This window comes from Microcaecilia unicolor, chromosome 1, assembly GCF_901765095.1.
Source record: "Microcaecilia unicolor chromosome 1, aMicUni1.1, whole genome shotgun sequence".
Lineage (NCBI taxonomy): Eukaryota > Metazoa > Chordata > Amphibia > Gymnophiona > Siphonopidae > Microcaecilia > Microcaecilia unicolor.
Window position 1 is genome coordinate 696,430,883 of NC_044031.1, and position 15,252 is coordinate 696,446,134.

At 41.1% G+C, this 15,252-nt stretch overlaps 1 protein-coding gene across 1 annotated transcript in view; it reads left to right on the forward strand.

The window, feature by feature from the left end:
• The window catches only part of TRPM1 (transient receptor potential cation channel subfamily M member 1), a 153,753-nt gene that overhangs the window by 75,317 nt on the left and 63,184 nt on the right, over positions 1 to 15,252 (forward strand). Inside the window, exon 14 of the mRNA XM_030188493.1 lies at positions 11,051 to 11,340. Within this exon, the coding sequence (XP_030044353.1) occupies positions 11,051 to 11,340 (290 nt within the window). The remainder of the gene's footprint in view (positions 1 to 11,050; positions 11,341 to 15,252) is intronic.

Genomic DNA, 15,252 nt, shown 5'->3' on the forward strand with positions numbered 1-15,252 from the left:
AACTAAAAAGTCATGGGATAGGAGACAATGTCCTTCTGTGGATTACAAATTGATTATTGGACAGAAAACAGAGGGTAGGGTTAAATGGCCATTTTTCTCAATGGAGGAAGGTGAGTGGTGGAGTGCCACATGGATATCTACTGGGACCAGTGCTATTTAACATCTTTATAAATGATCTGGAAAATGGAACAATGAGTGAAATGATGGCTGGTATGTACTTTTTCACTAAATTTGCAGATGACACAAAACTATTCAAAGTTTTTAAAACACATGCGGATTGTGAAAAATTGCAGGAAGACCTTAGGAAACTGAAAGACTGGGAATCCAAATGGCAGATGAAATTTAATGTGGATAAATGTAAAGTGATGCACATTGGGAAGAATAATCCAAATCATAGTTACATGATGCTAGGGTCCACCTTAGGAGTCAGCACTCAAGAAAAAGATCTAAGTGTCACTGTAGACAATACACTGAAATCTTCTGCCCAGTGTGTGACAGCGGCAGAAAAAGCAAACAGGATGCTAGGAATTATTAGGAAAGGAATGCAAAATTAGACCAAGAATATTATAATGCCTCTGTATCGCTCCATGGTGCAACCATACCTTGAGTATTGCGTTCAATTCTGGTCCCTGTATCTCAAAAAAGATATAGTGGAATTAGAAAAGGTTCAAATAAGAGCAAACAAAATGATAAAGGAGATGAACTCCTCCCATATGATGAAAGGCTAAAGAGGTTAGGGCTCTTCAGCTTGGAAAAGAGACAACTGAAGGGTGATATGAAAAATATCATATATAAAATCCTGAGCAAGTGCAAGGTGATGCATGTGGGAAAAAAGAACCCGAATTATAGCTACGTCATGCAAGGTTTCACGTTAGGAGTTACGGACCAAGAAAGGGATCTGGGTGTCATCGTCGATAATACACTGAAACCTTCTGCTCAGTGTGCTGCTGTGGCTCGGAAAGCGAATAGAATGTTGGGTATTATTAGGAAAGGTATGGAAAAAAGGTGTGAGGATTTTATAATGCTGTTGTATCGCTCCATGGTGCAACCGCACCTTGAGTATTGTGTTCAATTCTGGTCGCCGCATCTCAAGAAAGATATAGTGGAACTGGAAAAGGTGCAGCAAAGGGCAACTAAAATGATAGCGGGGATGGGACGACTTCCCTATGAAGAAAGACTAAAGAGGCTAGGGCTTTTCAGCTTGGAGAAGAGACGGCTGAGGGGAGACATGATAGAGGTATATAAAATAATGAGTGGAATGGAACAGGTGGATGTGAAGCGTCTGTTCACGCTTTCCAAAAATACTAGGACTAGGGGGCATGCGATGAAACTACAGTGTAGTAAATTTAAAACAAATCAGAGAAAACATTTTCTTCACCCAATGCGTAATTAAACTCTGGAATTCGTTGCTGGAGAATGTGGTGAAGGCGGTTAGCTTGGCAGAGTTTAAAAAGGGGTTAGACGGTTTTCTAAAGGACAAGTCCACAAACCACTACTAAATGGACTTGGGAAAAATCCACAATTCTAGGAATAACATGTATAGAATGTTTGTATGTTTGGGAAGCTTGCCAGGTGCCCTTGGCCTGGATTGACCGCTGTCATGGACAGGATGCTGGGCTTGATGGACCCTTGGTCTTTTCCCAGTGTGGCATTACTTATGTACTTATGAGTGGTGTAGAATGGGAAAAGTGAATCAATTTTTCATTTTTGAAAAAGTACAAAGACCAGGGGTCACTGAATGAAACTACATGGAAATACTTTTAAAACAAATATGAAGGAGGAAATATTTTTTCACTGAAAGAATAGTTAAGCTCTGGAATTTGTTGCTGGAGGATGTGGTAACAGCGGTTAGGGTATTTGGGTTTTAAAAAATGTTTGGACAAGTTCCTGGAGGAAAAGTCCATAGTCTGCTGTTCAGATAGACATGGGGGAAGCCACTGCTGCTTGCCCTGAGATTGGTAGCATGGAATGTTGCTACTAATTGGTTTTCTGCCAGGTACTTGTGACCTGGATTAGCCACTGTTGGAAGAAGGATACTGGGCTAGATGGACCATTGGTCTGACCCAGTAACCTGCTTATAATCGAACGAGAAAAACGCCCAAGTTCCGACCTAAATCGGGAGATGGACGTTTATCTCACAAAAACGAATAACACGGTATAATCGAAAGCCGAACTTGGACGTTTTCAACTGCACTCCATCGCGGAAGCGTACAAAGTTGACGGGGGTGTGTCGGAGGTGTGGTGAAGGCGGGACTGGGGCATGGTTATCACCTGAACAGAGATGGGCGCCTTTCGCCGATAATGGAAAAAAAGTATGCGTTTGTAGCTAGAATTTAGGGCACTTTTCCTGGACCCTGTTTTTTCACAAATAAGGCCCCCAAAAGTGCCCTAAATGACCAGATTACCACCAGAGGGAATTGGGGATGACCTCCCCTGACTCCCCCAGTGGTCACTAACCCCCTCCCACCACAAAAAAATGATGTTTCACAACTTTTTATTTTCACCCTCAAATGTCATACCCACCTCCCTGGCAGCAGTATGCAGGTCCCTGGAGCAGTTGTTAGGGGGTGCAGTGGACTTCAGGCAGGTGCACCCAGGCCCATCCCCCCTACCTGTTACAATTGTGCTGCTTAATGCTTAGTCGTCCAACCCCCCCCCAAACCCAGTGTACCCACATGTAGGTGCCCCCCTTCACCCCTTAGGGCTATAGTAATGGTGTAGACTTGTGGGCAGTGGGTTTTGAGGGGGATTTGGGGGGCTCAACACACAAGGGAAGGGTGCTATGCACCTGGGAGCTCTTTTACCTTTTTTTTTTTTTTTTTGTAAAAGTGCCCCCTAGGGTGCCTGGTTGTGTCCTGGCATGTGAGGGGGACAGTGCACTACGAATCCTGGCTCCTCCCACGAACAAATGCCTTGGATTTATTCGTTTTTGAGCTGGGCGCTTTCATTTTCCATTATCGCTGAAAAGCAAAAACGCCCAGCTCACAAATTGTCGAATAAAACATGGACGTCTATTTTTTTCGAAAATACGGTTCGGTCCGCCCCTTCACGGACCCGTTCTCGGAGATAAACGCCCATGGAGATAGACGTTTTCATTCGATTATGCCCCTCTAAGTCTACTATTATGTTCTTAATATACAGCATAATAGAATATTGAGGATAATAATTGTTCAGTTCCAGTAACTCTCATATTTAGACTAGAGTAATAACTTGCAAAAATCTCTGCAGGTTAGTATATTTTTGCAAAATTTATGCATCAATTGAAAAGGGCTCCTGACTCATCTGCATCTGAAGGAGAAACTTCCAAGAAATTTTTGCATATTGCCCTGATTAGGGGCTTAGCATGATCCCAGCTATGCTGATACATAAAATGTCTTTTCAAGACAGCTTGTGGCAGCAAAATTTGAAAGGTCGTCATAAGCCGTCACGCCGCCACCACCACCACCTGTCCACTTATATGCCACACAAAGGGGAATGGTTTTTCTGTTAAGTGCTGAAAAATAGCTACACCTCCAGAGGTTTGTGCACTCATTTTGGCATTAATATTTTGTTTCTAAAGTGCTCGTTTGCAAGAATTTACATTGCAACAGCTCTTTAAAGTCCTATTTAGAAAAACTATCACATGAAGCAGACTTCACTCAAAAGTTTGTTACTACAAAATTAGTTCTGCAAACTAACTTCTAAAAGTCCAGTTTATGTGAAAAAAATTGCACAAAATGGCAGAACTTTTCCATGTTTCCAGATATTTTCTGCTATTTTTTCACAGGTTGTACCCAGTTGTGAAATAACTTTGCACTTTAGTACATGAGGTCCTTATATGTACCTTGTCAGTATTTTTCCTTACCTTTTTGTGTTTAAATCCTAATGTTCCCAAATGTGAATTTTATCCTTTTAGGATCCTGTTCCATTCTCAATACATCCCTCCAGCATATCCAGTTGGTTCCTGTAGTGACTTTTCCTTATTACCCTCATTGACATGAAAAAGTTATACCTTCAATTGGTGCAAAGAAGAAAAGGTGAACACTTTCCGCTAATTCTAGTATTATTTGAACAATTACTGTGGAACCTACTGCCTTTTTTTGTCATTCTCTGCCTGTTATTGAATGAATTACTAACTTAGTAGCATCATAAATGATGGCAGATAAAGGCCAAAATGGTCTATGTAGTCTGCCCTGTAAAGTGGCTAGAGTTGTTCCTGGTCAGAAAGGGAGTTTAAAACCAGCATTATTTGAGATATCGATGAAAGCCGTGGCAAGCCAGACTCCTCTGGGTTTTGTGAAAGTTATCTTAAAACATCTTTATGTCTATGTGCAGAAAGAGAAACCTGATCGTTTTGCTTTTTTCCTTTTTGGAGAGGCTCAGAGTGCACAGATAGGAGGTTGGTTGCTGCTTTTTTTTTATCAGGGAAACTGGTACGTAGCTTTGAAATGGCGACGAGTACTGTGAAACAGGAAGTGATGTAGGGGCATCCAGTACTTGCTGCCATCTTGGAAAAGGGGCACAGCCTGGGCCAAAAGATGTCACTTCTTGTGATCTCACTGAAAGGGGAAGAGCTATGCAAAAGCAGTGAGGTTATGCAAATAAGAAGGTGGGGCTTTGATTCACATCTGATGATGCCATGGGCTTGGGCATGGCTTGGACAGATCTTCAATTCTGATTGGCTGATGCAACTGGAAGTGGGTATGGCCACCTGTCAAAAAAATAATTAACTTAACTTTACAAAATCCAGTGAACTATACTACTCCTGTTTGGGGTTGCCCTGCTGCTCCATGCAGGTTATACCCTTCTGTGCCTTGTTTGAAGTTTGAAGATCATTTAAATTTTGCTTGGATTGCAACCTTTTGCTCTATAAGGATCCTCTATTCACAAATCATTGGATCACTTAATTACATATACAATAAGGAGCTGATATTCAAAGTGAGTTGCACAGTTAAGAAAGGTTCATATCCGGTGAACTTATATTGATGGGGCCAATGAGGGAGACGTTATTAAGCTACTAGGGCTTTAAGTCTTGTTATTTGTTCCTTAAAGTGATTTAAAGGGCCCAGCCCAGCTTGACTTATTTTACCATGACAATATTTAAGTCATTAGTAATGAGATGCAAAATATGCAAATACAGGTAAAGCAGCTCATTACTATGTAAAAACCACGATGAACTTGCAGTATGCACTGGATGCATACCACAAGTCATATTATAGTCAGAAAAATCACAGTGCTAGGAACATCGAACCTCAAAGACGTGACCTGATGCTCCCAGCCAGGGCTTAAAGGAGCCGTCAGAGCTTCTCTCACCCCCGATCCAATCCCCCACCACTCCTGATCCAATCCCCCCACCCCCAAAGGACACCCACCCTCCAAAAGGATGTAGCAGTTGTGTCCCTGGTTGTCAAGTGGAAACCAGACAGGAGCATTCCCCTTTTGCTCTTGCCCAGGCAAGCACTGGATCCAAAATGGCACCCCTAGTGGTAGTCTCACATTACTACCATTAGGGAATCATTTTTCCATATGTGGAAACATAACTCCTTAGCAGTAGTAGTGCAGAATTACCACTAGGGGTGCCATTTTGGATCCAGTGCCTGCAAGGGCAGGAGCAAATTATTTATTATTTATTGCACTTGTATCCCACATTTTCCCACCTATTTGCAGGCTCAATGTGGCTTACAAAGACCTGTTATGGCGTCGCCATTCCAGGGTAAAAAAATACATTTGGTGTTACAAAGAGATCAAGGAAGACAGAAAAGAACTAAACAAACAGTTATAGCTAGAATACTTTCAGAATACAGGTGGAGTGGTGAAGTGTTATAGTTAAGCTATGGATTTTCATGGTAGGCCTTGTTGAAGAGGTAGGTTTTCAGAGATTTGCGAAAGTTAGTTATTTCGTTAATTGATTTCAGGTTAGTTGGTAGCACATTCCACATCCGCGTGCTCATGTAGGAAAAGCTGGTCGCATGTGTTAGTCTGTATTTTAATCCTTTACAGCTGGGGAAGTGTAGATTAAGAAATGTGAGGGGCAGATCTTTTAGCATTTCTGGGAGGTAGGTTCACGAGGTCTAGCATGTAAGTCGGGGCATCTCCGTAAATGATTTTATGAACAATCATGCATATTTTGAACACGATACGTTCTTTAAGTGGGAGCCAGTGTAGGTTCTCTCTTAAGGGTTTTGCACTTTCATATTTTGCTTTTCCAAATATGAGTCTGGCTGCGGTATTTTGGGCTGTTTGAAGTTTCTTGACAGTCTGTCCTTTGCAGCCAGCGTAGAGTGCGTTGCAGTAATCCAGATGACTTAGTACCATTGACTGTACCAAGTTGCGAAAAATGGATCTTGGAAAGAAAGGTTTTACTCTTTTGAGTTTCCACATGGAGTGGAACATCTTCTTAGTTGTATTCTTCATGTGGTTTTCGAGTGTGAGATTTCGATCAATGGTAACCCTAAGAATCTTCAGGGTATTTGAGACGGGAAGGGAAAAGTTTGGTGTGGTTAAGGTGGTGAATTTACTTGTATTATGTTGTGAGGTGAGTATCAGACATTGTGTTTTTTCTGCGTTAAGTTTTAGCTGAAATGCATCCGCCCAGGAGTGCATGATTTGGAAACTTTGGTTGATATCGTTGGTGATTTCCTTTAGATCATGTTTGAACGGGATATAGATCATGACATCATCTGCATATATGTATTGTTGAGAATTGGGGGGTCCCGAGCCCCCCCAGGAAGGCTAGAGTGACCTTAATCTGACTCCATCTCTAAATAACACTAGTACTGGGGTAATCAGGGAGTTATTGCCTCTAAGGGAGAAGTTAGGTCTAAGGAAAAGATACCAGCCTTATGACAAGTTATACAATGCATTTATACTTACAGCCTTTGATCATTAAGTGAAGCCCACAAATCATCATTTGGAATGAGGAGTTTATTTGCTAAGGTATAAGTCAAATCAGTGATTGACAACAGGCATGTACAATCAATTAATTATAGGAATATAATAAGCTGCAAACAGGTGTTAATTATTTGCTAATCTTTTATAATTTCTTTTACCAATTAGAGGTTTTACAAGGGAAAGCAATTAGGTAATTTGTTAATTCTGCTGGACACATTGGTTTCCCTTGGAGAGAGAGTGCCAACCCTTGTCTCTCTAACTCAAACCAGGAAATACCCGGATTTTTATAGGTGCCCTCAGGATATGGGTAATATGACAGTAGATATACCTGATTGGGTCTATGCTAATGTCATGGTTGTCACTGATTGGCTCATGCGAATGAGTAGCTTCTATCTTGCTACGCCTTTCCTTTCTCACACCAGCTGACCAGCTGACCACAATCCTGCTCACAGGAAGTCTCCCTCCTCTCTGGAACAACTAGTTCCCTATTTTCTTTGCATCTGCTATGACTCACTTATTTCTCAACTTGTTTTTCTAACTTACATTAGAGAAAATTCCACTTTGTAACAGATATGGGCTTCCATTTTGTGCTGAATTCCTCCATTTTGTTTCCATATCTATTAACTTTTCCTAATTTAGCTTATTTAGGCCTCAATCTGGGCTACAAACTAGGCCATACTTTTCCAGTAAGCTCCCAGTTATGTCAGCCATCAGATTTCTGACTCAGCCAAGGTCTGTACTGGCCTGAGCTCTGTGACTGGGCCCTCCACCATTCCAGTGGGGGGGTCTCTGGCTGTACCATAATTATACATTCCCCACTTGTCACCCCCTCTGGGGAGGGGTGACACAAAGCTCGTCAAGCTTGTCATCATCCATTCCAGAAGGTGGCAAGCTATCAAACGAGAGGGCGAGTTTTGATCTTACAAATTGCTAGAAGGTATGGTGCAAGATAGGAAACTTCATTCTCAGGTGATATATTACCCAACCCCTTGGGCCTTAATCCTGATGTCATCTCTCTTGAGACTTACCCAAACCTGTAGTGAGAGAGGTTTTATGAATGGGACAAATCCATGAGTTCATCTACAAAATCCCATGAAGTATAGGTATGCGGGTAATAGCAATTTCAGGTGGATCATACTAATAAACACTTTCAGGTTTTTCTATGGCTTCTATTATATCTGCTGCATAGCGCATGGAGAGATAATCTAATGTATCTATCTCAGTGGTCTTGAGAAGGAACAGTGGTTTCGATTAAGCATTGTTATGGGCTCAACAAATATATAAACAGGTCGGAATTCCTGGACCTTACTATTACTCATCATTGGCATCCAATCATGAGCACTAAAACGTGGATAGCAAGTATGAGGTTGCCTCATGCAGCAAAAATGGTCAATCCTAAGAAAATTTATATTAACAAAGGTCATGCATGGATCTTGACATATGCATAATGACCTGGAAGTATGGGAAGCATTTTATATATCCGTTATCCCACTTGGAGCTTAGTCAAACCTACAGAAAGATATGCAGCTAAAGTAAGCCTATACCAGAGTTAAACAATTGCATAACTGGTTGATACTAACAGGGTTTACACCTACATTATGATATCATAGCCAGTATGAGGGTTTGATGTTACCCTTGTGTCTGAGCAATATCAACTTCAATTTAAATTACATAAACAGAAATAACGGGGAAACTCTTGGAAAAACAATTAGAACAATAAAGGAAATAATAGGAAAATAAAAATAAAACCTTTTGCAATATATAGACAGGATTACTGCGAAACTGAAAATAAAACAAAATATGAGTCTATAATGTCCATAAACAGCAACTGTAAATCTCAAATGAAGTATCAGTTCTGAATTCTCTTTCATCGATCATGGTTGAGGCGGTGGAAGCGCAGAAGAATCTGGACGGAGATCTGGAAGATCTAACAGGGCTGGATTTTCACAGCAACTTGGGCAAGGAATCAGTAGAAGTGACAGTCTTAATACTAGGAATTGGGATTTGCAGAATGTATCCCCACTTCTGGCTTGCATAATATGCAAGACAGATTGGTAATTACTACGAAGAGATGATCAAATAACAATAGTTAAGTATATGGAACAAAGAAAAGGGTACCAAAAAAAACAATATAAATTGAAAATTAAGAGATGATGTTGATTGTTCAAGTTATTGAGGTATGGAGGGTCAGGAATATGGTGCACAAAAATAGTCAAAAGGCACGGGCAATGCATTGAAATCTATCGCCAATAGGTATGGAATCTTCACCTGCGATGACTAACATTCACCAAGAGTTGAGCCCTCAGCTGCAGGAGGCCAGCAGGACTTACGAGTTAGATGATTCAAAAAGAAGGGTAGCGTAGGAAATAGTCATAGTCAAAGCAGAAGACTAATGTGCAGAAATTTAAAACTCATAACTAGTCCAGGTGATGGAAGTATCTACTGAAATCACGGTCACTGTCTGTTGTAACAGAGAGCTCATACGTAAAGTGCCATATAGGTTCTAGAAAAGATGAGCCTGCAAAAATATTTAATACAGTAGAATATTTAAGAGCCTAACCAAGAAGGTCTAAATTAATGACATCATTTGATTGGCTAGTAATTTGGCTAAGGGTATCATCATTAGGTTGAAGAGGGTTGGTGAGAGGGGGGATCCTTGGGGGACTCCACATTCAGGTGTCCATGGGACTGATATAGCCGTTTTGGCTGTTACTTGGTATGATCTTGTGGTCAGGAATCCTTTAAACCAATTAAGAATGTTACCTCCAACTCCAAAGTATTTTAGGATATGTAGTAATATATCATGGTTGACCATGTCAAAGGCACTGGACATGTCAAATTGTAAGTATGTTGTTGCCAGTTGCAATTGTTTGTTTAAATTTGTTCATTAAAGTCACTAGTACTGTTTCAGTGCTGTGGTTCGACAAAAATCCTGATTGAGATTCGTGAAGAATTGAGTATTTATTTAGGTAGTTAGTGAGGAGTTTCGTCACTATGCCCTCCATAAGTTTGGTTATCAGCGGGATAGATGCTACTGGACGATAGTTGGTTAAGTCATTAGTACTTTTCTTTGCGTCTTTAGGTAGAGGAGTAAGTAGAATGTTTCCTTTATCTTTTGGGAAGAGGCCATTTTGTAGCATGTAGTTCAGGTGTCTCGTGAGATCTGTTTTGAGTTGTTGAGGGGCAGATCTTCTAAGGTTACTAGGGCATATGTCTAATTTGCATTGTGACTTGGCGTATCTTCCAAGCGATTGGGAGATGTTATCAATCGAGAGTGTTTCAAAGTTGGTCCATGATCGGTCTGCTGGATGTTCCCCAGGTAATGGATCTAAACACTCAAGGAGGTTTACATAATCAGTTGTGTTGGTAGGTATCATGAGTCGTAGCTTTATAATTTTCTCTTTGAAGTAGATCGCAAGATTGTTTGCTGATGGGGTGCCTATGTTGTTAGAAGTAACCGGTGTGGTATTTAGTAGTTTGTTTACGAGTTGGAAGAGTTTATGTGTATCCTTGTAGTCTGGTCTGATTTTAGTTTTATAATATAATCTTTTAGTTTTTCTGATGGTGTACTTGTATTTTCTTTGTAGTTGTTTCCAGTCGTTGAATGCAGAGTCGTCTTTTTTCTTATTCCATGCTCGTTCTAATCTTCTGACTTGTGTTTTTAATTCTTTCAATTCTTCATTAAACCATGGTATTGAGTGAATTGAGTGGGGAATGCTTCTACCGGATTTCCACTGGACCTCGAGGGGCACAACTATTACATCGTTTTGAGACTGGGAGCCCTTTGAGGGGTAGGAGACTTTTATTGGAGGGGTTGGTGCTTAATAGGGGGTTAGGGACTTGATTGAGGGTGGGAGCTTGGATGTGAGGGAGGGGAAACTCCCACTGTCCCTGTAAAATATGGCCCAGGAGATTCTGCCACAGTTTGCCTATGTCCCTTTGCATTTACTTGTTATGTAAGCGACGTGCACCATTGTAGAACAGCATTTAGGTTCCCCAATTGCATTTTCATAGGTAAGTGTATATTTATGCATGTAAGGGCTTGTGTTCTAGACATTTATGCATGCAAGGGGCACATAATTGCAGGCACCTAGATTATAGGATTGCCCTTCACAGGCCTTAATTAATCAATTAGTTCCCTGATACTTATAACATATCCAATTATATTTTCTTTCATAAGGACGATGAACCTCCTACTAAAAGGAAGAGAAAGAGAAAGAAAAAAGAAGAAGAAATTGATATAGATGTAGATGATCCAGAGGTCAGCCGCTTTCAGTACCCTTTCCATGAGCTGATGGTGTGGGCAGTGTTGATGAAACGCCAAAAGATGGCACTTTTTCTTTGGCAACGAGGGGAGGAGTCCATGGCAAAAGCACTTGTAGCGTGCAAACTTTACAAATCTATGGCCCATGAATCTTCAGAGAATGTGGCTGTAGATGACATCTCACAGGATCTGGACAACAACTCAAAGTTAGTAAACTGGGAGTAGATTGTAAGAATTTCATAAGTATTTCATAAGTATTGTCTCTGAGACAGCTAATTGTAGTGTGATCTTAACATTGCTAATGGCACGTTTTTGGTGTGTGTATGTGAAATAAGGATAGGAATAAAAGAAGATTAATATAAATGGAAAGAGAGCATAGGATGGATCTGTCATGGTGTAGCTATAGCAGCAACTTTGGACTAAAAGCTGTAAGGGTCCAATAAGTTGAACTAGCTGCACAGGTTTGTGTGGGGAAACCTACCAGTCTTGATCCACATTCTCTAAGCCAAAAGCAATTGTTTCTATGTATAATATGTATATATTATTTTTATGTATGTTTTTTGTACACTGTACAGAATTGTAGATATTGCAGGATACAAGTATTTTTACATAAATACCTCTTGATGCTGTCCCCAGCCACTCATTAGCCAGAGTTGGCATCTGCTGGGAGTTGCTGTGCACCCTGGGCTGGACAGGAATAGCAGTGCAAGTAACCAGGTTAAACAATGTCAGGTTCTTGCTATCAATGCTGCTGATGTGGGTGAGGCAGCCGAATTAAGCAAAACTCCCCATCTTAATAGAGATAAATGTTGTATTGCACCCACTTCTCCCTTTGCATCATCTGTTAGCACCCACTAAGGAGCAAATCATTCCAGTGGCTGTCTTAGGGACCAAATAGAACCCCCCCCCCCCCCCCCCCCGTCATGTATTCAGAGATTCTAGTGAGAAACTAGCTACCTTAATACTGGAAGGCATGACACAAAGCCAAAGAAATAAGAGAAAAGCAGCAGAAATTTTCCTGGATGATAGCATTAAAAAATCCTCAAGACTGATGCAATTCTTTTTTCCTGGCATGATACCAATATGACCTCAACTCTCCCCTCTATTCTTGGAGTTCATGTTTCTCTATAGAACTCAGTGAAGATTCTTGGGGTGATCTTGGATAAATACTTAACATTTGATGCCCATTTCTCTGATATTATGAGGTGCTCATTCTAAGGCAACTTTGAGCAGTTCACCCATTGCTTGATAAGAGGGTCCTGCACCTTCTTATTCATTCACTCGTTATTTCTAGCTCAGCTATTGCAACTCCCTATCAGGGGCGTAGCCAGACCTCGTGGTGGGAGGGGGCCAGAACCCGAGGTGGGGGGGCACATTTTAGTCTGCCGAATCGCCGCCTCCACCCCTGCCGCCTCGTCGCTCCCCCTCACCTCCTCATCGCTTCCTCTCACCACCTCGTCGCTCCCCTCGAAAATGCAAATACCTTTGCTGGCTGGGGTCCTCAACCCCCACCAGCCAAAGCCTTCTTCAGTGCCAGTCTCCGGTGCAGCCATGTTCGCAGTCCTGCTCTTTCTTCTTGCTGACATCCTGTGCATGCTCCTTCACGTGAAACTGAGCATGCTCAGTTTCACTTAAAGGAACGTGCAGGACGTCAGGAGGAAGAAAGAGCACCGGGCAGGGAACGCAGCGTGCCAGAGACCGGCACTGAAGAAGGCTTTGGCTGGCGGGGGTTGAGGTTTCCCGCCAGCAAAACCAGGGGCCCAGGCTCCCGTAGCCCCACCTAGCTATGCCCCTGCTCCCTATTCCAAGGACTGAAACATTCTCAGGTTAAGGGACTGCAGCTTACACAGAATGCTTTCATTAAGCTGCTCTTCGGAGCCAATAAATATGATCATATTCCATCCTGATCTTGCACCACTCACTATTCAAGATCCTTTGTATTGCTGATCAGATTTTCTTCTCAGAATTACCCCATTTCTTTACAGCTCATTTATCCATTATGCAGTGGCATGTACTTTTTACTTTCCCAAAACAATCTTCCTGTTATCCCTTCCCATCTGCATGCGCATCTGGACTACACAAGGCTCTCATGCTTTCCTACTGTGGCCCCATCACTCAAGAACAATTTACCATCAAACATTTGACTGGAAACAGCATTTAAAAGATTTAACAAAGGTTTAAATCAGCATTGAAGACCTAATTACTAAGTCTTGTTTGGAGCTCATTGTTGAGGCGCTCTGTGAATTAGTCCTCTATATGTTGCTGTCCTGTCCTGTTTTCACTTCCTTCCTTCCTGTTTTTTCCTTATGATGTTATTACTAATATTTTTATGTTTCCCATCCTCTTTGTATCCCTGTTAACACATATGTTATTTCTGTAACTTATGCTTCTTTGTATGTGCTCCTATTCTGTTGTTCCTTTAAATAGAAACAGAGAAAAATAAAGGCAGATAAAAACCATGTGTCTGATATTTAAAACCATTTAACCAGAAAGGAATTACTCTTGACCAATTGAATGGCACTTAACCGGCTATCCAGCAATAGTCAGCGGGAGATCACTGGTTATCTCCCACTGAATATTGATGGTTAGCATTTAGCAGATAGCCGGTTATATAGCAGATAACTGGTTATATCGTGCAATATGGATCCACAGAAGCTTAGCTGAAATTGGGTGGCGGGGGGAAGAGGGGTTGGTGGTTGAGAGGCTAGGATAGGGGAGGGCAGACTTATACGGGGTCTGTGCCAGAGCCGGTGATGGGAGGCGGGACTGGTGGTTGGGAGGCGGAAAATACTGCTGGACAGACTTATACGGTCTGTGCCCTGAAAAAGACAGGTACAAATCAAGGTAAGGTATACACATATAAGTTTATCGTGGGCAGACTAGATGGACCGTGCAGGTCTTTTTCTGCCGTCATCTACTATGTTACTATGTAATATAACCGGCAATCTGCTAATATTCAGCGCATCACTGGCTATGTTTGGCAGCCAAATTAGACCACCGAAATAACAAGCATATCTTTCGCTGGTTTAAACTTAACCAGTTAGCGCTGAATATTGGTTTGGCTGCTTATGTTTAAACCAGCCAAAAATAAACCGGATATTCAATGCCGGTCACCAGAAATGGCCCGGCATTGAATATCCAGGCCCAGTGCCGACCACGAGTAGGCAGCCCAGCTAACTCCTATGGTCTGAATATCGGGTCCCATATGTGCTATCCAGTCTGCCCATCCATTCTATTATCCCTTCCTTTTCCTTAGAGATCCTAAGTACTTAACACTTAGATTTAGAGAAATTAGACTTGGTTTATATTAAGATAATGTGAAATTTGAAATGTGAAACAGTAAAACAAGGGGAAACCTGTCTAGACCAGTGGTTTTCAACCCAATCCTCAGGGCACACACAGCTAGTCAGGTTTTTAGGCTACCCACAATGAATATGTTTGAGATAATTCTGCATACAATGGAGTTTGTGCATGTAAATTTATCTCATGCATATTCATTACCTCTGCTTAGTAACTTTAGCCGTTTTCAATATATAACAAAACTTTATTAATTCAATATTTCTTTTACAAATTACACAATCTTAAAACCCGCCTTATCCTCACTATTTCAATCACATACATACATACCATACACTTCTCTTCATTCTAACTGTATTCAACCTTAAAATCTATAAACATCACAGTGTGAATAATACACATTAACTCATGTCCATGATTGAAATTCAACTTGTGCATTGATGACTATTAATTGCTCTGTTGTTATATCCACTAAGATTTTCTGTGCAACCCCCAGTTCACAATATTAACTCTAACAGAGTTACTAAGCAGAGGTAATATAGTAAATGTAACTTATTGAAGAAATTTCTCACAGGGGTAGAAAGATGCATATTCATTGGGGATATCCTGAAAACTTGACTGGCTTATGTATCCCAAGGAGTGGGTTAAGAAACCCTGGTCTAGACATATGAAGACGTAAAGATTAGTTTTGTTTCAAACCTATAAATGTAGTAAATATAACATGTCCCTTTAGTGTGTTTCCTTTTCCAGGCCCTAATTAAGCACAAATTACTAGAAAACAATGAAAAGTAATAACACAGAAATCTGAAATGAAAATGAGT